This window comes from Lissotriton vulgaris, chromosome 8 (assembly GCF_964263255.1).
Source record: "Lissotriton vulgaris chromosome 8, aLisVul1.2, whole genome shotgun sequence".
NCBI lineage: Eukaryota > Metazoa > Chordata > Amphibia > Caudata > Salamandridae > Lissotriton > Lissotriton vulgaris.
In genome coordinates this window covers 821005016-821027917 of record NC_141696.1, presented here as the reverse complement: position 1 = coordinate 821027917, position 22902 = coordinate 821005016, and the positions used below count along the sequence as shown (strand labels likewise).

The 22902-nt window shown below is 44.4% G+C and overlaps 1 protein-coding gene across 2 annotated transcripts in view; it reads right to left on the bottom strand.

Annotated features, from left to right (window-relative positions):
* The window catches only part of TBC1D8 (TBC1 domain family member 8), a 605783-nt gene that overhangs the window by 278322 nt on the left and 304559 nt on the right, over nucleotides 1–22902 (bottom strand). For both annotated transcript variants that reach the window (XM_086934717.1, XM_086934716.1), the window contains exon 6: nucleotides 4231–4438. In XM_086934717.1, coding sequence (XP_086790843.1) covers nucleotides 4231–4438 — 208 coding nt within the window. The remainder of the gene's footprint in view (nucleotides 1–4230; nucleotides 4439–22902) is intronic.

Sequence of the window (22902 nt, the reverse complement as noted above, 5' to 3'; positions counted from 1 at the left end):
AAACTGGTTCTGGCTGGGTTCAGTGATTTGCAACTTTTCTAATAACAAAGACTTTTGTGGTATAAAGAACTGTGCTGAAACCCCAGCACGTTGTGTTACTTCTGGATGTCAAGTCGAACCTCTGTCCGTGTAACTAAAGAGAAAGGGCTCTGAAACTTTCATCCTTCTTGCTGAAGTAACTACCCAAGGGCCTGATTTGAGCTTGCCTCCTGCCGAAGTCTCAGGGACATTAGACTTCACCCATCAGCCGTCCGGATTCCTATTTGAGGGGGACTCTACTTGCAGGTGAGGCCTCTGTTGAGAATTCCACAGCCTCTGGTTCTACTGTGGTGAACACGGGCTGAAAGACATCGCATCGCTATTGTGGGCCGCCGCAGCTGAGGAGCTGTGCCGCTGAGTGCCCGCATTTGCCGTCCTACGAGAATCATCGCAATCGCTATTGTCGGCTGCTGCAGCTGAGGAGCTGTGACGCGGAGTGCCTGCATTTGCCGTCCTACGAGAATCATCGCAATCGCTATTGTGGGCCGCTGCAGCTGAGGAGCTGTGCGGCTGAGTGCCCGCACTAGTCACCATTTCGAGGATCTTGTTACCACCTGCGTGTGCCACTGGGTGCCCGTCCTTAAGTCCCGTCCCAGGAGTGTACGCCGTGGACCGTTACAGCTGGGAGCTGTGGCTGCTGTGAATCAGCCTGTCATCACCGCTGCTTACTTGTGAGGCTGCGTGCCATGCCCCTTCAAATCTTAGGTACACTGTGCATCACCAGGTCGCGTGGACCCCGGCCTCGAACTAAGTTCATTCCACACGCTTTTGAGTCCTCTATTGCTTTTGGGGTCAATCTGTAAACTACAAGGGAGCTCATTTTTCCCACTAGCTGGGCCAGGTCGATGATAGTACCAATTTTTAAAAAAGGACAGAGGACAGACCCGGCCTGCTACAGGCCAATTTCTCTCATCGACTCAAGTGTCAAAATCTTGGGAAGAGTCCTCTTGGGAAGACTGACCCAGATTTTAGAAAGGAAGGGTGTCCTATCTAACGCACAATATGGCTTTAGAGCCAAAAGAGGAGCCTTAGATCAGTGCCTAAATCTAGAATTAATCCTAAATAAATACGTAATCGCCAAGGGGGGCTCCCTGTACATGGCCTTTATGGACCTCTCATCAGCTTTTGACCTGGTCAACAGGGCAAAGTTGTGGAGGATCCTTCTGGCCATGGGCTTCGACCCCCCATTGGTTGGATACCTAGCTGAGCTACATAAGGACCTCGTGACCTCGGTCAGAGTAACTAGGGAAGGAAGATGCACTTGTCACTATAAGTCAGAGAGGGGGGTTAGGCAAGGATGCATCCTTGCCCCCCTCCTCTTTACTCTTTATATAAATGATTTGGAGGCAGCCATGGCAACATCCCATATTGACATTCCGCGTGCAGGTGAGACAAAGATACCTGTCCTCCTGTACGCGGACGATGCAGTTCTCCTGGCACGCTCCGGAGTAGCGTTAAATAAACTCCTTTTATCTTTTGGAGATTTTATGTCCTCGTTGGATATGAAAATCAACACAGAGAAATCCCATATAATGATTGCTGGAGCCGCAGGCAGGAAAAGAAAGTCGAAAACATTTTTCTGTGCTGGGAAAGAGGTCAGGAGAGTCCCTTCCTTTCCATACTTAGGAGTAACCTTTGATGAAAAGGGCACCTGGGGTCCCCAGCACTCCGTTAAAAGCAGCGCTGTTGCAAGAGCGGCAGCAGGGTTGCTTGGTTTTGCTAAAAAACTAGGTGCCCGTCCCATGGAGAGCATCATTAAAGTCTATAAAGCAAAATGTTTGTCCGTTGCCCAGTATGGCTCTGTTATTTGGGGGTACACTAGTTCTGACAAAATACAGAAAGTAGAAAATAAATTTCTGAGATCCCTGCTTTCAGTCCCCCAATCGACTTCCACCTTCGCACTACACACAGAGCTAGGATTGGGCTATATAACTGACATTTTAAAACTAGCCCCAGTGATTGGTTGGATGAAAACTTGGCTTAACCAGGAGCTTACTTTAAACCATATTATTTTAAAAGATTGTTTAGCCCTGGATAGAGCCCTTAACATTCCGTGGGTAAGACACGTTCAAACGCAGCTAATTCTAGCTGGACGACCGGAGCTCTTTTCATCTCCAGATGTGATAAGTCAGGAAGATCTTAAATCAGTAAAAAATACCCTGATAAATGTATATGTTCTGGAGAGGGAAGCCATAGAGCTAAAAAAAACCATGGTAAGGAAACACTGTTTGTTGTCATCTGTTCCAGGAATGGAACCATATCTCTTCCTGGTAACTAATTCTTATCATCGTTTCCTTTTAACGAGATTCCGTTTTGATTTGATCCATTTCATCCTGGGCAATTTTAGAATCTGGAATAGACCCGATGATGCTGAACCATGTGATTGTGACCACTTTTCCACACAGGACACGATGCACTTTATCATGTTTTGCGGACATTATACTGAGATTAGAAAAAAATACTTGCTTCCAATCTTACGTAATCAAGGCTTTATTCAGGTAAAACCAGCCCTGATGTTTTTGCAACTCCTCCCTAATGTAAGAGTAGCTTTTCATGTTGCTAGTTTCTTAGTTGCAGGAGCACGTTTAAACAAGCACCGTACAAGATTTAGGCACCCTATTCCCGAACAATGACTTCCCCTTTTTATCTTATCTATCTATACGCCTTGTGCTTTAATAAGCCCCTTTTTTATCATTTTTAATATCTTTGTACGATTCATTGTGATTTTAGTGTTTTTAAAATAATGATCGTCTGTTTTAATTATGTACCAACTTGTGCTCTGATGAAATGTTGCTATGTAACTATGCTCGTTCTTTTATGATTTTTAATAATCGAATAAAGATAATTGACTGACTGACTGTAATTATGTGCATTGTGGTTTCTTGATTGCTTTTGAGCCCTATGTTAAGCCTATATAAAGATACTTATTCTTCTATAGCTACTTGTGTCGTGTTCCTTTGTAGTGTCTTCAATGCGTTAATGTGTATGTTATAAATGCTTCACACACTGCCTCTGAGATAGGCCTGTCTGCTCGTGCTACGTTACCACAGGGTTGAGCGGGGGTTATCAAAGGGTGTGGCCCCCTTACTCTGACTTAGGAAGAAGGATTCCTATTTGGACCTCGGCGCCAGCCGCTACCAACTAGAGATCCCCATCTCTAACAAGTGCACATTAAGTAATAAAAGCTTCTTGTATCATCATGTCCATGTGACTAGCAATATCCTTATATGATAGTGGTACGTGTCTCCTATACAGCAACGTAACACAACAAAGCTGAAGACAAATTCAACTCGCTGATATACCATGACAAGTTGCAGATGGTTTAACCCCTTCGCTGCTGATGACGAGCTCAGCTCGTCATCAGCCACGGGTGGCGTGTGCTGATGACGAGCTGAGCTCGTCATGTAACGCGGTATTTTAAAAAATGCCGCACAGCGCAAAAATCACTGCAGCAGCGATGCGGTTAAATATGAGTGTAAGGGAGAGAGGTTGGAAAAATAAATAGCAAGTTGTGTTATTACTTCAAACAGTAGCTTGCCTGGGCATACCTCTGTACCAGTTCTGTATATGCATGGCTAGCTATGAGACCCAAGTGGTGTCTGTTTTATGTGTGTGAGGAAAGATTCCAGTGTTGATTGGTATGTGGAACCTGATAACAGTATTCTATATGCATATTGTATAGCACAAATCATGATCTGATAGTGACTTGAATCAAAATTCTCAAAATACATTTCAATCAAATAAAAAGTTGGGATTGGTGTTTCTATTGACATTATAGCATCTACATTAATGCAGAAGATCAGCATGCTTAATAACTCATTTAGTAGGAGTGCACAATCAGACATTTTATAGCAGTTGGGGTAGACAACCAAGTATTATAAGGAACAAAATACTCCCTGCAGTACATTAAAAGGTTAAACGAATTCTGCTTTGGTCGTTGGAGTTCAGTGACCAAATGAAACTCAGGATAATTCCTCTGCGAAACTTGCAATACCCTTATATGATATGGCTATGTGTCTTCTTTATTGCAACATACCACGGCAAAACTGAAGACACACTCAACCTGCTGAAATACCACAAGTTGAAGCTGGTTTAAATGTGACCTCCTTAGACATGTGTGTAAGAGAGGAAGGTGGGAAAACAAACAGCAAGTTGTGTTATTACTTCAAACAGTAGCCTGCCAGGGCATACCTCTCTAAGTGGAATGACAACATTGCAGGAGCCATCTTCTTTGCTGGCAAAACAAATGTAGCTGTCTGACGCGTAAATCCTGCCCGCTGTGTGGCAGCGGCTGAAAGGTGTCCACAGAGAGCAATCCGCCACCTCATGCAGCCTCTCCTTCCGGGGCAGCTTGAAGAACGCCCGGAATAACTCGTTCTGCCACCGGTCTTGCAGATCCCTAGTAGGATTAAAAAAACACAATTGAGTTAAGAAAACGGACTTTTCAGGATTCCTCTTGGTGTCCCAACTAGGGGCAAGATGCAAGCCACTGTTATGCATGATGGCTCCCACGTTTCAGTTGTCCATAGCTGTCAAGTTTCCAATTTGCTTATGTGTGGCATTTCCATATTTGCTGTGTCCCTTGTGTGACATTTCCTGGCCTCATTTTTGACACTAAGAGAAAAGTGGATAACCTGTTACTGAGATGCCACCAGTGGAATTTCCATCACTATACTATCCCTTTAATGAAGAAAATTCCACTTGCGGATTCTCTTACAGAATTAGTCTTTCCTCTAGCAGTTAGAGGGCAATATCAGCAATCCCCTGCCACAAATACATCCCTGCAGGTCATCTTCCACCATCCTTATCTGCGAGTGAAATAGTGTGATTCGTCCTTTTCCTTGCAGGCCGTGGACCCTAGATTACCTTATCATTAGCTACCTTGTCATTCACAAGAGCAACTAACATGCCAATGCTGCTGTATATTCCCACTTTGATAGTTACCAATGTGTTAATACAAACATTCCTAGTGGAAATATTGGCTCACATGCCCCATAGATATCCATTAAAATACTGCATTAAAAGCCTAACATGGTATCCTCACATTCTTTCACGAGGTGTGAGTAACTGATCCTCTTCGTATTTTGTTTTGTACTTTTAGATCTTCATCTATTATGAGAAAAGCAAAACTACAAGGACCAGAATGAAAAAGATTAACAAGCATTTGCAATGCAATAGGTCTCGCATTACTGAAAGTTTGAGCTATTGGCGTTGCAAATAATAACGCAACGCCAATAGCTCAAACTTTCAGTAATGCGAGACTTATTGCATTGCAAATGCCTTGCAGAGCAAGGCTGCAGGTGCAGCAGCTGATTGAAGGGTTGATTATCGTCAATTGCAAAGTAACAAGCTCTGAAAAATAACTCTTTCCAGAGTGAATCAAGAAGCCACCTTGGGGATGTCTCTTTCCATTGGAGAATGTCCAGTGGCACAAAGAGCTACCGATAACAGCCATAATGACAAAGCTCCCACCTGATTCAGGTTGTTACTAGGCATCATGTGGTCCCTGAGAGCATGCAAGGCCAGGCAGTGATCTTAGTGTTAAAAAAAAACTAAAAATAACAAGAGAACATGTTCACGATCACTCTTCCCAACTGCTCGGCTCAATGTAACAGATAACGAGAATGAACCTCCTCATCACATACACTACATGAGGTTTTGCGATTGAGAAAAGCAAGGAAGCAAACACCTCCATTAAGGATTACAGCTAACTTTTCACAGTGGCAATGCGGAGAAAACACACCTATCTAGCCTTGACCACGCGCACATAGTTAGGCTGATTAATACGCGACAGAAGTGGAGCTTCAACTCAGGCACCTACTTTCTTTATTTCTGCAAGTGCTTCCTGTTGAGGTATGATTTTTGTGACATTAACCTGCCTGGCACCAACAGCGATCAGATTCTGCACCAGGAACGTCCAGAAAACAACGCCTACGTCACGTTATAAAGAAGCGATCTTGAAGGGGTTGGTGGGGGCAGGCTAGAATTGTTATGGGAGAGTAGGCACGTTTAAAGCGAAAGCAAGTAATTAAAAAAAAAAATCTAATGAAACATGAAGCGAGGCAGCCTGCCGGGGAGGGGAGGCAGCGCCTTACTGAAGATTTGGCTCATTTACGTGACAAAGCATATCTGTTGTTTCCCAAAGTATGTGCTTAATGCGGCACACCTGGCTACTTTTTAAGGCTCACTAGGGTGCTGCAACACACGTCATGAACCACTGAGAAGCTTTTAACTTTAATCAACCAAAATGCAAACAAGGCAATCTTGGCTTGGTCCTGGGGGCAGACAAGGTGTGTTGTGGAGGGGTAAGGGGGTCTGCCTGATTAAAGCTAAAGCAACTAATACCAAAATCTGATGGAGCATAATGCAAGGCAGCCGGCCGTGGTGAGGGGAGGGAGGGTCTTTAAAAGATAAAGCGTGGCGTCCATGATCGGGTGCCATGCTGGGCCACGAAAACATGTGGAATCTGGTTTTCTGAAGCAGAAAGCAGAGAGCCTGTTGTGCCTGCAGCAGCAGCTAGGAGAATGTGATTAAGAAAATAGTGCTGACAAACAGTAAATAAAACATATTGAGTACAATAAATGTAACAGGGACAGTCCTCATGGGAGGTTACAACAGGATAAAAGGGGGCACTAAGGAGGGACTACTAAGCCTATTAACAAATCAAAAGCCACCATTTACAAGGGACAGTAACAGGAGCCAATTGAAAAGATGGGCGGAAAGTAGGCGGAGCTCAAAGTCCATACCTGAATACAGCATGTCTCGAAGAGACGGCGCAAGCGCTGCCTAGAAGAGCCCTAAAAAATACAGGAGTTACATGTGACATGAGGCTACTTCAGATCTCTGCTGTACTAAGGCTTTCATATTCTATTCACTGAAGCTTTTTATGTGATACTGAACAATTTGGTATGAATGTACTTCTTACAAAAATAATGTGCTTTCAGGTTTTTGCTTTTAGGAGCATTAAAATTGCAGATCTTTTTAATCACTCAGTGTTCTATTGTTCTTCCTTTTCTCCTGACAAATTATGCCAAACATGCCCTTGGGACGTTAGAAATCATTTGTTCCACTCCAGATTGTTTTCATTTTAAAAAATACTTTCAGTAGAAAATAACTGCATTCATCAATTTTTTGTTGCTCCTTTTTCTGTATTATAAACCATGGTAACAATCAACATCTGGCAAGTTGTTCCTGATCACGAGTGATATTGTGTTTAACAAACATTACTCAGAAGGGCCAGCTAAACTCCCTACCCTGCATTTGTGTCATGTGTTCAGCCGTACGCGTCTCAGATGATGTGCTGCCTGTTTCTGTTTTACACTGCCTGCTTCCAGTGCCGGAGATGTTTAAGTGCACTGCCTGAATGTGGCGGGGCCAGGAGGTACGCCGAGTTGTAGGGGAACATTCTGTATCAGCTGAGAGGGCATCACTCTTCCTCAAAGCACAGATTGAGGTCAATGAGCACCGGCTTCTTTGGCCTTCCCGCAGAGAAAGGGAAAAGACAGAACATACAAGCAGGGCTTTAAGTGGGGCGGGTCCTTCTGGGTCTCAGACCTGGTAGTAATTAAAAATGAACATTACATTAAGACAGGTCCCTACTGGGCCCTGGAATCATGTCCTTAGTTGTAATGGCAAAAACACTAATCTTATACTGAAGAATGAATGTAAAAACGGTTAGGTAATGTCAGCGGTTTAGTTCCAGTTTATATTTCACATTTTACTTAATCTTGCATTCGCTACGATTGTTAAGTACCTTACAGGATGTTGTATATTTTCTGTTTAACCATATTATTCTTGTATAGTGCATACTTTCAACTGAGTCGCTTCATGGTGTTTAGAACTGACAACACAATTGACCGCTCTGTAGAGGAGGCTGAAGGCAGTGCAAGTTTCTCACTGTGCTGGTCAGTGGGTCAAAAAGGTGTTCAAAATTCATGGTCATCCAATCCTTGGCCTCTCTGCAGAGCAATGCCAGTTACAATTGTGATTCTGTGAAAATGTGTGTGAAGAAGGTACACAGCTATCAAAATATTGGCAAGGCGAAAGTAAAAGAAAATGCAGTGCTTAGAGGTGAATGGGTGTGTTATATATGTTTTGGGGGTGGTGAAGTGAAGGAGGTGCGTGAAGTGCATTCAGAAGGGAGTGAAGAGTAGACGTGAGGTGTAAGATATGCAGATGGACAAGATGTGGAGAGAAAAAGGGCATGCATGTAATATAGTGCGACCATAACGAGATATATTGAGAAATTGAAGTCCACTACACCCCTTCCACAGGCCTCAGTAATGTTTAATTAACAGACTCACAATTACAGAAGTGACCCATTTTGAATATTATTTGCAAAAAATCTTTTATTAAACAGCTAACAACAATTGACTTATCCAATAGACAACATTTTGGCTGGATGGCACACTATGGAATTGCAGAAATGTAGTTTATGTGTTTAAGGCACGCCATTAATCATATATGCTACGATCCTTTTTAAGATCTCCCACTTTTTTCATCCTACTTAAAGCCCTGCATACAAGTCTAACAGCGCTGGGAGTGGGCTGAGCAGTGAACGGGTCTCAGAATCTCCACTCAATGGGGCTGTACAACTCATCTCAACCTCTTCACATGTTGCATTGGCAGATTATGTGATCACATCCCTGCAGACCTGTCCCATGAATCTCCGTGACTTCATACACACGCCCAATTGTGGCGAAGAAGATAATTAAGTTATACTCCAATCATAGCGCAGGGCACTTTCAAGGAGGGAAGATAGAGTTGCTTGGTTGTGACTATCCACCTGATTGGCTGCATAAAGCAAAGAGATGGGGGAAGTCTGCAACATACAGATGAAGGAAAACAAACCCACTAGCAGGCTGTCCCCGGAGCTCAGCTCACATGCATGATTAATTTAGACCTGGAAGTGATGCAGAGTTAATCAATATGGGTTAATCTAATAAGAGATGCGTGGTACTTGGCAGGGCTGAGTGTCATCCTCTCCGAGCAAAGCTATGGGTGCCTGTGGGATATGGTGGTCTTATGGGCCTGCACCTCATTCTGCAGGGCGCCCCCCTTAACATATCGTTATGCCGCTGGCCCCAACATTCGTCTTCTGTTCAATACAAAAAAATGACGCTCAACAATTCACTATTTACAAGAAGTAATGAAACCAGCCCAACACCCATGGGAGACAGTCTTTTAAGCATCAAGGCGAGGCGCAGAACAGCAAGTGACTGTTAGAAAACAAATACCATTCTCAGACAAGGGAGGCAAGCACAAACAAAGTACAGCTTATTGCACATGCAAAGAAAAAGAGACGAGGTCTACACAGTACGACTAATGTGACATATTTGTTTTTAGAAGTTCCTAGTACTGGCTTGCTACCTGCCACTGCAGTTCCAATGTTTCATCTGAATCAAACATTTCATTCACAAAAGGGCCTAGCCTTTTGTAAAGAGAATGTAATATGCATTTGCCAAATTGAACAAGTATTGCCAAAATAAATTGGGTTTGCTGTTGTACAGTCTGTGCAGAGGCATGTGACGTGTCTATGCCTAATCACACACAGATGGCATGTTACTGCTTTTACAACATGTGTGACTTATACATGCACATATGCAGACAAATCAACCAACTACAAATAACCAAGCACAATAATTTGGATAGGTAGTTGACATACAGGCATGGGTGGAAAGAGGGAACAGACAGTATAATAGCACTACAGGCAGTTCTACCCAACAGCCACAAACACGCATGCCGCTTGCAGAGCCCAATGGACGAAGAGGCATCCATGCAAGTAGAGCAACATAGATGGATGGAACTTTGTTGGCTCTACAGAAAAAGACATGCAGACCACTGTGTGTGTATGTGTATATATATATATATATATATATATATATATATATATATATATATATATACACACAACAGCTCCAAAACACCAACCAATTGCACACGCGAGTGGGTGCACACGAAAACGGGGGTGTGCCCGAGTCTAAAATTCGCTCCAAATATCCCAGGAAAATCACTCCAAAAGGAAAGTAGCACACGCAGGGGAGGTTCCACAAGGTTTAATGGGAAAACAACAGCAACGACGCGTTTCGCCTTGGGGCTTCGTCAAGTTGTGCAGAGAGCCGAGGCGTGCGTCAATTTTAAAGGACAACATGCAAACTCAATGAAATCAAGGTAGGACTATGCAGAACTTTCATGGTCGCCATATTGGAACGGTAAAAATTACGGTTCTATACAGGCAATTAAAATGCATTTCAACATAAATACAATTGAATAAATAAATGCCTTCCTGGGGACCAAATGAAATATACAAATCAGAGAATGCCATATGCAATAACCATTATTATCGTTAATCGAAGTGCACAGTCACAACCTGTAGAATCAAAAAATCTTGCCCTGGATGGGCGTGTGGTTATACTCCACAAGCCTGAAAGCGCTGAATAGCAGCATATACAAAAGGTGGCAGGTGCGGCTGTATGCCGACAGATCACATGCGCCTCACCTATCAATTATGGTGCGATAAGCGGAACTTGTTATATAATATAAATGTGGAGTTACACCTCACTACTATCACGCCCTGGATGGGCATATATGAAATTCATCGAGTTAGAGCATGAGTAACAAAATACGTCCAAATATGTCAATATAAAACCATTAAAAGAATATGTAAGTTCATCAAAATACACATATCCAAATAAGGAAGGGCACAGTCAAGGAAATACGGGGGTAAGTTACAATAAACAAAATATGCTGAAAATTACAGAAAATCAATGCCCATCCAGTTAACCTAAATGGACTGATAATTCCTCATGCATGTTGAGGCCATAAGGGTGCTTACTCTGTAAATCTATGATGTGCCTCGATTCCAGTCGTCTAAGTTTGAGCAGACGATCCCCACCTCTAATGCTCAATGGCACACTATCAATACATATGTATGCTAACAGGTCCCTGTTGCTTTTATGCATTTTGGCAAAATGCCTGGCCACTGGGTAGGTGTCATCCTTCTTAGCAATCGCACGCACGTGCTCTAATACTCGCAATTTCACTGCGTTAGTCGTGCTGCCAATATAATTCAAGCCGCACGGGCATGTTAAGCAGTAAATGGCGTATATATATATATATATATATATATATATATATATATATATATATATATATATATATATATATATATATATATATATATATATATACATATATACATATATATATATACACACACACACCCCCAGAAACACACACACACACACACACACCCCCAGAAACACAAATATACAGTCACACATATATATGCTGGGACAGAGTTGCTCAATAAGCTGAACACTTGCAGCTTACAAATGCGCTGCTCTAGATCTCGAGTTCGAATTCCGGCAAAGAAGATTTTCACTCATCCAAAGTGGGTAAATTTAGTAACATAAATTGATTAACAATCACGCCCATTTTACACAGCGCTTAGCAGAAGTGCAGTAGCACTACATTAAAAAAGCAGGTACAAACGCAGACAAACAGTTACAAACAACAGATAAACAGGTAGTGGAATTATCAGAAGGCTAGGCCTACAGGTTGATGGATGCCAGATAGACTTATTTTTTACTCACTCTCCATTGAAAATCACATTAAAGGTGGGAAAAACAAGGGAGGGTCAATGAACATTTGATTATTTAATCTCTTCTTAAAGAAATCACTTCTGCTTGGTGGTGGAATATATCCGTTTTGTGTGTGATGGAAGCTTGCACTGCTGCTCTTTTACTGCTATATACAATGCCTTGTCAGACCTGTGTGGTAAAGCTGAGGAGCGCCTGTTTAATCTTGCCTACCTCTTTGCTTCAAGAGAAACCAAATACACAGCATTCTGAAATATGCAAGCAAATACACTTTGGGCTATTAGAATGCTATGTAAGTGATAATTTGCTAACAAAAAGCGTATCAGGAGTGCATGTTTTGCTCCCACTGGGGTAGGCTTACTGCTCACTTTTATGCGGCAGTAGCAAGGAGGCTTGTGCAGGCTGTCTGCAGAACATTCTCTCAGTTCCGAAAAGCAACTGCATGATATACTCTGGGATCAATTATTGCCTGGAGCCTACCCCAAGGCCCTTTATCTACAGTCCTGCCCAGTTTACACAGGGTGGCTCATAACTGCTGCTTTTGCTGAAGGGAGGTCGGAGGACGCCTCTTTTTAAGAGTGGATACATAATTCAAAAACTCATGTTTTGTAACAGATCTCTCCGAATGTGTAAAAAATGCTGCACACAAAACGATAGATGGAAAGTTCACAAAGAATCACTCTGTTCTATAGCGCAGGTCACGTTCCACCCCCACAATGAGACCGATTGAAGAAAAACACTTGAGAAAAACAAAAAAAATATATGAATCAAAATGGCCAACCCTCAAAAACAGAACTACGCTTGATGCTCGTTCGTCACGCTGATAGTTCTCAGGATCGATACGTCGATTACCTCGGTTTATTAATTCATCAATTTCCTTAAGCAAAATTTTGCACATATACACAACCTCAAATCCGCTCAGTCTAACCAACTCTGAACACTATCCCACAGATTCTAGACACTATCCATAGCTCCCACATATCACCCCATAGACCCAAAGCGCCAAACTCTAGACACAATTTCAAAGTTATTGAGGGCTTCTCCCTCTACTCACTTTTGACAAAGGCCCCTGGAAACACATCACCCACTAATATAGTATCAACCAAGCTCTCGATAAGCACACCCAGAAACCCAGACACCACCTCACAGAAACCCGAAGTAAAAGTGAAGTTCTAATTTCTTTCCCACCTGCTCAATAAACCAATCTGCTTGACATTACTGTGACAACGAACCAGACATGCCATCAAATCCCACTACTATCCCAATATACAGTAAACAAACACTCACAAGCCACAACCTCAAACCACAGACTCCTCCAAACAGCAGGACCGCACTTTGCCTTTCTACCACACTGTACAATGAGCAACATCTGCATCCACCCTGAGTTTTCAGTGCATTATAATAAATGCCTGACCCCTTGTCAAAACACCACGCCACCTAAACTTCCCTGTGTCTAATAAAATTATCTCTCTGTTGATTGTGCACCTATAGTCCACAAAATGGCAGCACTCAGCAAGAACAAGTGGGATTCCAATCCTATACAAGAACCAATTCTCTGATTAAATATCCACCTAAGAAACAATTTTCCATTGCCACCTTTCATTTCCTGCCTTGTAACCCTAGCTTCATACACATATTTGTCAGCTTCTCAGCCAGTGTAACAATAGAACACACACACTTCACTATCCTCATCTGGAATGACAAACCAAACAGTTCAAACACCCATACATTACTTGACAACAAGGAGATCCTAAACCTCAAGCAAAAGTCAAATGGGCCAGAGCACTCAACAGGTTACTCGTGAGATTTTAGGACACAATCAGCAGTCAAACCCCAGCCCCATGACCTTTGCATCTGGTCATCATCTAACCATCTTAATTTCTAGCCAGAAGACTCCCTTTATTCCCAAGCAAGAATTAAGTTCCGGTTATATGTTCGGAGTCACATTTTCGGAGGAAGGAATTACAATAAGTGCCCCCGTCCATCTCTACGAATCTGTTCAACAACCACCAGTAAATGTCAATGACCTCAACAAGCTCCTTGGCACACTAATTGCTAGGATCTTTCAAGTCCTAGATTTACGAGCACACCTTTTTGCCTCTATGCAAAAGAAAAACATGGCACTTCTGACTTTGGCCAAAACCGTCAATCGCACCCAAAAAGAGAAATGCCTTGCCACCTACTTCCAAGACGATGCAGATGAAATGCAAACTATGATAGTCACATACAGTCCAGAAAGCAATAAAAAAATACTATATAGACAGAATAACGATAGACCATGCTGGCAAAAAATGGCTTTCAAAATAGCGAGGTAATTTCAACAACTGTGCAGCCACCAAGAATCACTTCCCCCACAACACAAACTATGAAATACCCCATCTCACATCACTTTGAAACTGAAGACAGTGTCACACAACTTCACATGAGCTTCAAACTTGCTACGTAAATGCTCATCTGTCCTAACCTTAGTCCTACCGCAACCAATTCTACTCCTTCCCTTAATTCATTTAATTCCATTCCATCTCAGACCTATATTTCTTAAACCCTTTAGCTCATAAAATACTTCCAGATTCAGAGAAGATTCCTACACTACACTCCTCATCACAATACTAACAATGTCTTCAGGATCAAACGTGTTCCTGGATATGCCTCAACTCAAACCTAGAGACAAGGTTCTTCCACTTACAGTTCTCCTTGTTCTCTATCAGAGCGCTGAGTAACATATCAAGTAAAACATTTGCTTACTGAAAAAGTATATATGTATCACACATGCGCAGGTCCAGATGATGCTTTGATTTGAGGCGCATTTGCGAATGCTTAACAGTATGCACTACTTTCTGTATCTTGACATGTAATGTGAAGCCAATGAGGTTAAAAAGTAGACCTCCTTTGCAATGCACTCTTGCAATAGTTTTCTATCTTTTTAACCCTTGCTTGTTAAATTTAAACATGATATGTCTCTTAGCAAGATTTTACAGAAATTTGCTATGTGGTTTTTATGGGACTTTGGAAATCGGAGATTCAAACTGAGAACTTTTCTGCTCTTCTCCAAATAATTTTATGAGCACTGAGTGAAAACAGACTGCAGAAGCAGTGCACAAAAGGTTAGACCACTTTAAAGCAGGCGTTTTACCTCAGAGGCTGAGGGAGACATGTTGCAGGGAGCCAGTTACAAAATGGCAGCACACTCAGACAATCTGACCTCATCCCACAGCCACTCCTATTCAAAGGTCAATGTGAAAGATTCTCACCTGTTCTGCCTCTGTGTATAGGGTATATTTTTAGAATGCATTACTGTGGTGCATTCTGCTAAAGTGAGTCTTAGCACTAAACGCTCAGAGCTGTAGTTTATTATGACCACTTGTAGTACATAATGCATCCACTCTTCGGAGCCGTTCTTTAAAGAATATCTGAGGGGAAAAGAACTGAGGTGCAGTCTCAGCGTCTATATTCAGATAGGGTCTGTTGCCCTATACACCCACCCAGTTTGAGGAGAGTGCATGTAAAACATTTAAAGAAGTAGCAATATAGGTAAGCATTCATATCGAAAACGTGTCTCTGAGATACGCGTGTAACAGCAGAAAGCCTCAAGATAAAGGCTTAAAACACCTAAAACACTGTGCAGCTGGAGTCCTAGAACATAAGAAATTGCCTATCAGTGTTTATCCTACGACTTCAGCTAGAAAGTGCAAACCACGATTTATATTATTATAGAGTTGACAAATGAGAGTCTATATAACCTTGACATTAAATGATAACATGAATATTATCTAAACTGCATTGCCACCTCAAGCTATGCCTCACACAAGTCAAGTTAATTGTAATCCTAGTTCTCCATCGTGGGAATCTTTAGAGAATTCATTAACACGCTTTATTCCAGAAATCTATTTAAAAGAGTGAATATGATTTTTTATTTTTACGTTTGCATACATGTAAAGTCAAAATATATTTCCGCTTTTAAAAATGTAATTCATTTTATGGATCAAATATTTTGATTTAGTTTAGATCAATTATAACAAATACCGGACAACAACTACCTGGCCGGCAGGCAATCAAGTGAAGAAACATAACATCTAGCCTCCCTCCCCCACCCTGATCCCTCCCACCCGCGCCCAAAACACAGAGCCACTGCGTAATATAAATCTAAGGTTTGTGTGCATCACCCACTCTTAACATTGGGCATGTGCTAAGCGCAGTCACTGTCCAGATCCTACATCTCAGCAAGATCATCTTGTGAAGCCCTCAGGCACAATACTCTGAGGTACTTGGGACAAGAGTTCCCAGAATTCCTGACACAGGAATGTAAGACTCAGGCCCCAACATTTCTCAAATTCCTTGCCCTCCTGTGTTCCAATGTCAAAGGGATCTTTTCCATGCCAATGATTTCCCAGATTTTGTGTAGCCGCTGGGACCCTGTTCATGCCCCAGACCCCAGCATCAGCTGCTGCTCTCAATAAGATTATAATTAGTTTTTCTCGTGGTGATTTGAAGGGGTAGATTAACTGGTCCTCCACTCCCAGAATTAAGCATGCAGGAAATTGTAGTAGCTTGCAGTCAAACATTTCATCTAGGTCATTAGGTTGCTTTTCCCAATAGCTAGTAACCCTGGGACAATGCCATCACAGGTGCAGGAGAAAACCAGATGCACAACACCCACACCAGCAGGCTTTGCATCTCCTGGCAAGCCAGGCATGTACCCGCTCAGGCGTGTAATACCAATATGTAGCAAGCTTGCTCAAGGTTTCCTTGACTGATATGCTGGACACTGCAACTCAAGCTCTTTGATACACACTGCCTCCCATTCTTTAGTAACAAGGTTCCTACCCAGTTCCTTCTCCCATCTTTTCTGCCCCACTGTTTTCTCGTGTGAGAAGTTTGTAGATTTCGGATAGGGTGCTTTTGTCTCCTATGTTAGTGACAAGCCATTTCTCTAAAAGCATCAACGGTATGCTAGCCGATCGTCTCACGGAGGAGTGAGTCACCCAGTGCCTCAACTGACTGTACCTGAATCTCTCCCCCTCTGGAAATGTGTAATCCTTGTTGACTTGCTCAAAGGTTAGAAGAACCTCCCAATCATACCAATCTCCTATTCGTTTACAGCCTGCTTTCTGACATTCGCAAACCTCTTCTTCTGGTAGGGCCTGGGTGAAGTCAATATTGCCTATCGTGTGGGCCATAGGTGAAGGCACCAATGCCAAGTTCACTTTCACAACTCCTGTATGCCAAGCAAGCAACCATTGTCATTTTCATAAGCTAGACGATGACTCAAGACCCCAAGGTTGGTTTCTTAGGTAACCAGATAGCCTTTCTTGTGTGAGCACCAGTCACTGACTGATCTACAAAACATTGATATTGTTCACTCTGCCCGATGCAACTTAACACTAAACCTAAGCTGAGCAGCGAAGAAGCATAGTGTGATGTTAGGGATTCCCACGCCACTCTCCTCCACTGGCCAAAACATTTGCTAGTCTTGCATTTCACCCAATACTACCCCTTAGATAAAGTTATGAAATAAGCATTGCATGGGTCCGGAGTGTGTGTCTAGGGTGAAGAGGAGACATTTTCTGGGATAAAAATAGAAATTTGGCAGAACGGTCATTTTGGAGCCAATCCCTAAAGTCAGTTTGCAGTTGAGTCAGAAGATCAGTGTAATTAACAATGGATGTTTAGGCCGCCCTGGGTATGACTTTCAGTCTTAAATAGACAATGTGCCTCTTTGCCCATTGTAGGGAAAGTCTGGCCTGCCTTCTTACCTGTGTCTCCTAGGGAAGGGGCAAGGGGAGCATCTGCGATTTATGGATGTCTATTTTAAAGCCCGAAGCCTTGCCGATCTCCTGGAGTTTCACCACGGCCAGTGAAAGAAAGCCCTTGGGGTTTATCACCGCCAGGATGTCACCTGCATACATGCATATTATGTGGTCCGTGTGCCTTATCATCAGTCAACCCTTTCACATTTCGCGTTCTACTGAATGGCAATGGCCAAAAGGCTACAGAGGCTGTATAGCGCAAACAGCAAGGGAGGCAAGAGGCATCAACATATCCTAATGGGAGATGTTAATGCACTATTCATTTTAACCTTGGCAGGAGGCACCTGGTAGTTACTGAAGACCCAGGCAATAAATCAGTGACCAATGCCCATGTTAGAGCATTAACTGAAGGTATTACCAATGAACACGGTCAAACACTTTTTCAGCATCCACCCTTAGCAGACCCACCTCCCTGCTCATTTGACCCATTTTGTCAATTACACATAGCAGGTATTATTATCCGAACAATTACTGTCCAGGATGGGGCCTGCCTGATCCAGGTCCACTAAGATGCACATGCATGGGCCAAGACGAGCTGCCAGAATCCCAGATAGCAGTTTCAGACCAATATTAAGCAAAGACATTGGGCGGTATGAGGAGCACAACTGGGGATCCTTATACTGCTTAGGACTCCTGGTTTGAGTGAGTTAACACTCACAATTCCCCCACAGCATTAAACAGTTGGCTACGGATCGGAGCTATCTCTTGGTAATATGTCTTGTAGAACAGGGCGGTGTAGCTATCTGGGGACTTATGGGTTTCAGTCTATATATGCCCATAACCACAATTTTTATAGGGCATCCTAGCGCTTTCATTTGTGCCTCGGTTAGTCTAAGAAGGGGGATCCTGTCCAAGAATCTCTACATGACTACAATAAATCACTCAAATAATCAGTCAGGGTTTATAAAGCGCGGCTACTTACCCGTGAGGGTCTCAATGTGCTGAGTGGGGAGAATGGGTGCAGCAGATCAAACTAAGAGCTGAGTTCATCCGAAGAGCCAGGTCTTGAGATCCTTCCTGAATTGCGAAAGCGAGGGTGATTTCCTGAGGTGGTTGGGCAGGGTGTTCCATGTCTTGGAGATGAGGTAGAAGAAGGACATTCCTCATGTTCTGGTCTTGCGCATTCCTGGGACAGAGCCAGGAAAAGCGGGGGGAATGAAGGTGTCTGTTGGGTACATGAAATAAGAGGCTGTGATTCAGGTATGCAGTTCTGGAGTTGAGAAAGGCCTTGTATGCGTGGGTGATGAGTTTGAAGGTTCTTCTGTCGACAGAGCCAATGGAGGTCGCGGGGGAGCTGAGGGGATGTTAAGGATTAGTTTAGTAATTGAGTCTGCTGATGAGACCATGGGTGACTGTCTTCCTAGATTCGGTGAGGATCCATCCGGAAGTCTTTCGCAGCAGGCGGAGTGTGTTGAAGCAGGCAGAGGAGTCTGTGTTTATCTGGTGATCCACTGTGGGTGAGGAGTCCAGTATGATGCTGAGTTTTAGTGCATGGTTTGTGTGGGTAGGAGGACTTTCTAGAGCAGAGGGCCACCAGGAGTTGTTCCAAGCGGAGGGGGAGGATCCCAGGATAAGGGCTTCTGTCTTGACCAAGTTGAGCTTCAGGCAGCTGTCCTTCATCCAGGCGGTGATGGATTTAATTCCTTTGTGGAAGTTGTTCCTGGTAACTGTGGGTTTTTTGGGGAGGGAGAGGATCAGCTTGGTGTTGTCGGAGTAGAAGACTGTGTTGAGCCTGTGGTTCCTGACAATGGCTGCAAGGTGTGCCACGTAGACGTTGAAGAGGGTGAGGCTGAAGGAGGAGCCCTGGAGTACTCCGCAGCTTATCTCTGTCGGTTTTGAAAAGTACGGTGGGAGTCTAACCCACTGTGTTCTGCCAGTAAGGAAGGAGTCGATCCAGTTAAGGGCCTTGTCTCGGATATCAGTGTAGTCGAATCTTGTGGCTAGGGTGCGGAGGGAGACGGTGTCGAAGGCCGCCAAGAGGTTCAGTAGAACAAGGGCCTCAGTTTTGCCCTGGTCGAGAAGGGAGCGGATGTCGTCGATGGTGGCGAGGAGGGCGGTCTCTGTGCTATGATTGCTTCTGAATCCGGATTCCTCCTGCATAGTCCCTTCTTTATATAGGGTGGTTTATAAGTAGTGAAAAGCCTGCTGAACCTCAACATGTGTGAACTAACGTGCCCGTAGCTACTCTGATGGAAGTGATGTGGCTCTTGGCTACCTACACTCTCAATTTACGTATAAGTAGCATCCCAGCAGTATTGCCTCCCTTAAAAACTTCTATGTTTCAATCACCGAAGCCCTCACTTCTCCCTATCCATGTCTAAGGCCTGAAGCTCTTATAATCTGCAAACAAAACAGGTGATGGACAGAATGTGGATCAATGTCACACATTCACCCCAGTCCAAAAATCTGGGCCCAAATCCATCGTTTTTTTGCACTCCACACCAACCTGGATTAGACAATGGCGATATGCAAATCAGCTCTGACCCTGTGCCCCATGGGAACAGTCCAGTCCAAACTACAAAAGCCATGTCCTTCCCAGAACGGAATCAAGCATCCGAGGACCGGACCGGTTTCGAGGTAACACCTCTCATCAGCCCGGCTAGCTTGACTCCAGTGGTGTGGAGTGCCTGGGACCCACGTCTGAGCATCCCCAGCGCACTAATGGCGGCAATTGCAAACAAAACAGGTGATGGACAGAATGTGGATCAATGTCACACATTCACCAGGAAGGCAAATTTGTCTTCGATTGTGACCTTAAGGGCATCTACTAGGGTGTATAGGCTAATTCCCCCCTTTTACTTGTCCTGTAGGTATTGTGAGAACAAAAGGCCGTCCGGCAATTGCCAGTTACTAAGTGTAGATTTAACTCTTGAGGTGAGAAGCACCACCCCTACCTGAGCGTGGCCAGACAGCGCCATTGTGCCTATTTCGGCCTTAGTCTCTCGGCCCAAGATTGAAGGTGTAAAATTGTCTCATTTAGCATATATTTTATGCACAGCTTAGACACATGTATACTCTTTCCCTGGAGTACCTCAAGCATCAGATATCCTCTAACATCATCTTCTTCAGCCAACTTTTCCCATTCCGATAGGGCTCCTGTTTTTGCAATATGATGACCAGACCTATCCTGGTCATTAAACATCACCAGATTGAAATCCCCACCTAGTATCATCTCGTTATCTGCTGAGTGCATGATATTGGTCTAACAACCATCCTGAGGGGCCTCTTCTGGCCTTTGTTGGGTGTATGAACTGATGTGACTGTTCAGAACAACTCTCCCCGGGCAATCTCAACGTCCTACGATCTCCTTAAACCGCCCAGAATGAACTGGCAAGTAGGGCTGCTACTCCACCTTTCTTTGAAGCCTCTGAGAAAAAGTATTGCTGAGGAAACCCTTTAGAACATAACCTGGGCCAATCCTTCCAGAGTCGGTGGGTCTCCAGTTAGAGACAATATGGCAACCCAAGTTTCTAAGGAGTGATACCACAGTCCTGCTCTTCGCTGGAGCATTGAGGCATCTAACAATTAAACTCAGAATTTTAAAACATCCATACCACTAGGGAAGGTACAATGAACCCAGTATTGCATTCTGCATTGCACCTAATCCCATTTCATGGCAAAAAAACACTCACTTTAAGAGGCAAGCACATGTAAAGGGCTTCTGGGTCTGGTCCCTACTTCCTTCAACCTCACTAAATATACCCAACTTAGGGAATAATGTCTAAAAATCTACTATGTCAAACCCTTGCGAATGACATATCAGGGCAAAGGGCCAACATGCAGATCTCTGTCCTGTGAGAGTCCAAACTCCAGACCCAGGGTTTTTCCAGTGTGTCCTACCCCTCCCTTGAGCCTGGTCTGCTGTACCTTCTTTGTCTCCCATTGCCCTCCTGTGCTCCAATGTCAGGGCAGCAGACCGCATACCATCAGTCCCTCACTGACCAGGCATGTCTGTTGCCTCCTTGAAAAGGTCCAGCACCGCCTTTCTCTCCGCCGCCACCATGTTTATCGCTGGCCTTCCATGTTTCTTGTCTGCACATTTCTCCACATTTCAGCTCCTTGTCGGCATGACACTGTGTTAGATGGCTTCTCTAAGAAGAGCGATGATGAGCGCCCTTGTTCGTCAGAGTCTCTACCAGCAACTGAAGCTGGTACTGAGAGCCCATCTATATATTTCTCCGCAATGCCATCTAACTTTCCGCCAGTTATCCTACAGTTGTGCTGACTATCTGCCTTGAAATTAATCTCCTCCTGCCTCGGAGTGAGCCTTGCATGCAGAGAAACGAGTTGGTCCTTACCCAACTGCCGACAAGTGCTGCGGCTAGAGTCGTGCTTTGCGATCCCGCCCTGAGCCGTGATTCCCGGACTGCCGTAGGAGGAGCTGGAGGGCTGGGAGAGAGCAGCGGGGACGCCTGCAGGAGAGCCTGGTGCAAGTACTCACCCGGGCTATTGGAAGTCCCAGTTTCAGCAACATGGCTTTCCCACACCTCCTGAAATGCCACATAATGCTGGGTGCTGCATAGTGGTGCGATTGACTGATGTCAGCAGGTAACAGCTGTAGGAGGCGCTGCAGCCTGGTGCGGGACATCCCGCTCTGCGTGGCGGCGGTCCCTGTGTTGGTAGAGGGGAGTCATTGACACCATTGACTGTTTGCTGGGTGGCGATGGGTGTGCAACGCTGCATGGCTGTTCGACGGTCTCCCCCAGTCTGCGGGCTGAGCTGTGTGGCTGTGGATGCCAGAGGAGACACAGCGTGGCAGACCGCAACCATTTTAGGACCCCTGGCAGCGAAGGACAAGAGGACTCCCGCTACACATTAGTGAGCCACAGTTAACTTAGATGGGGTGCCTGGCGGTATCGCTTATCCTGGCAGCCGGCGCATACTTTCTTATCTGCTCCGATATGTAATGGTTGCACTGCATCTGGCCGCCGGGGTCACTAGTCAGACCCGACTTGAGGAGCCCCCTTGCAACCGGCACGACGCTGCGGTACGCTATGCAAGTGGTTGCGTCACTTCACAAGTCTCTGCAGAGATCGGGTGAGGGGAAATCTGCTGCTGTTTGAGCGAAGAGGTCCTGCCCAAGAACCTAACATGCGGAGGCATGGCTACCTAGCCCACATCATTACCCACACAGTTTATGCCTCGAAGGGCGGACTGCTTCTGTGACAATAGCAGGGCAGCTGGGAAGCTCCATTTGCCCGTTGATGAAGCTTGTGCGCAGCTTGGATCTGTGCACGCATCAGCAGTGCTAATCTGACACGTGGCCCCGGCTTTAACGATTCCTGGCTGGAGCATTGTTTCCTGGGCATAGCAGACACGAGGGGGAGTTCATAGCGCCCCTTACCTGGTCACACGAGCTCTGCAGACTTGATGAAGAGCGCAGGTTTTCCATAGTCATTGGCAGTCCAGTCACAATGAGGAGAGTTGATAAATCGCATCCCAAACTCAACTTTGAG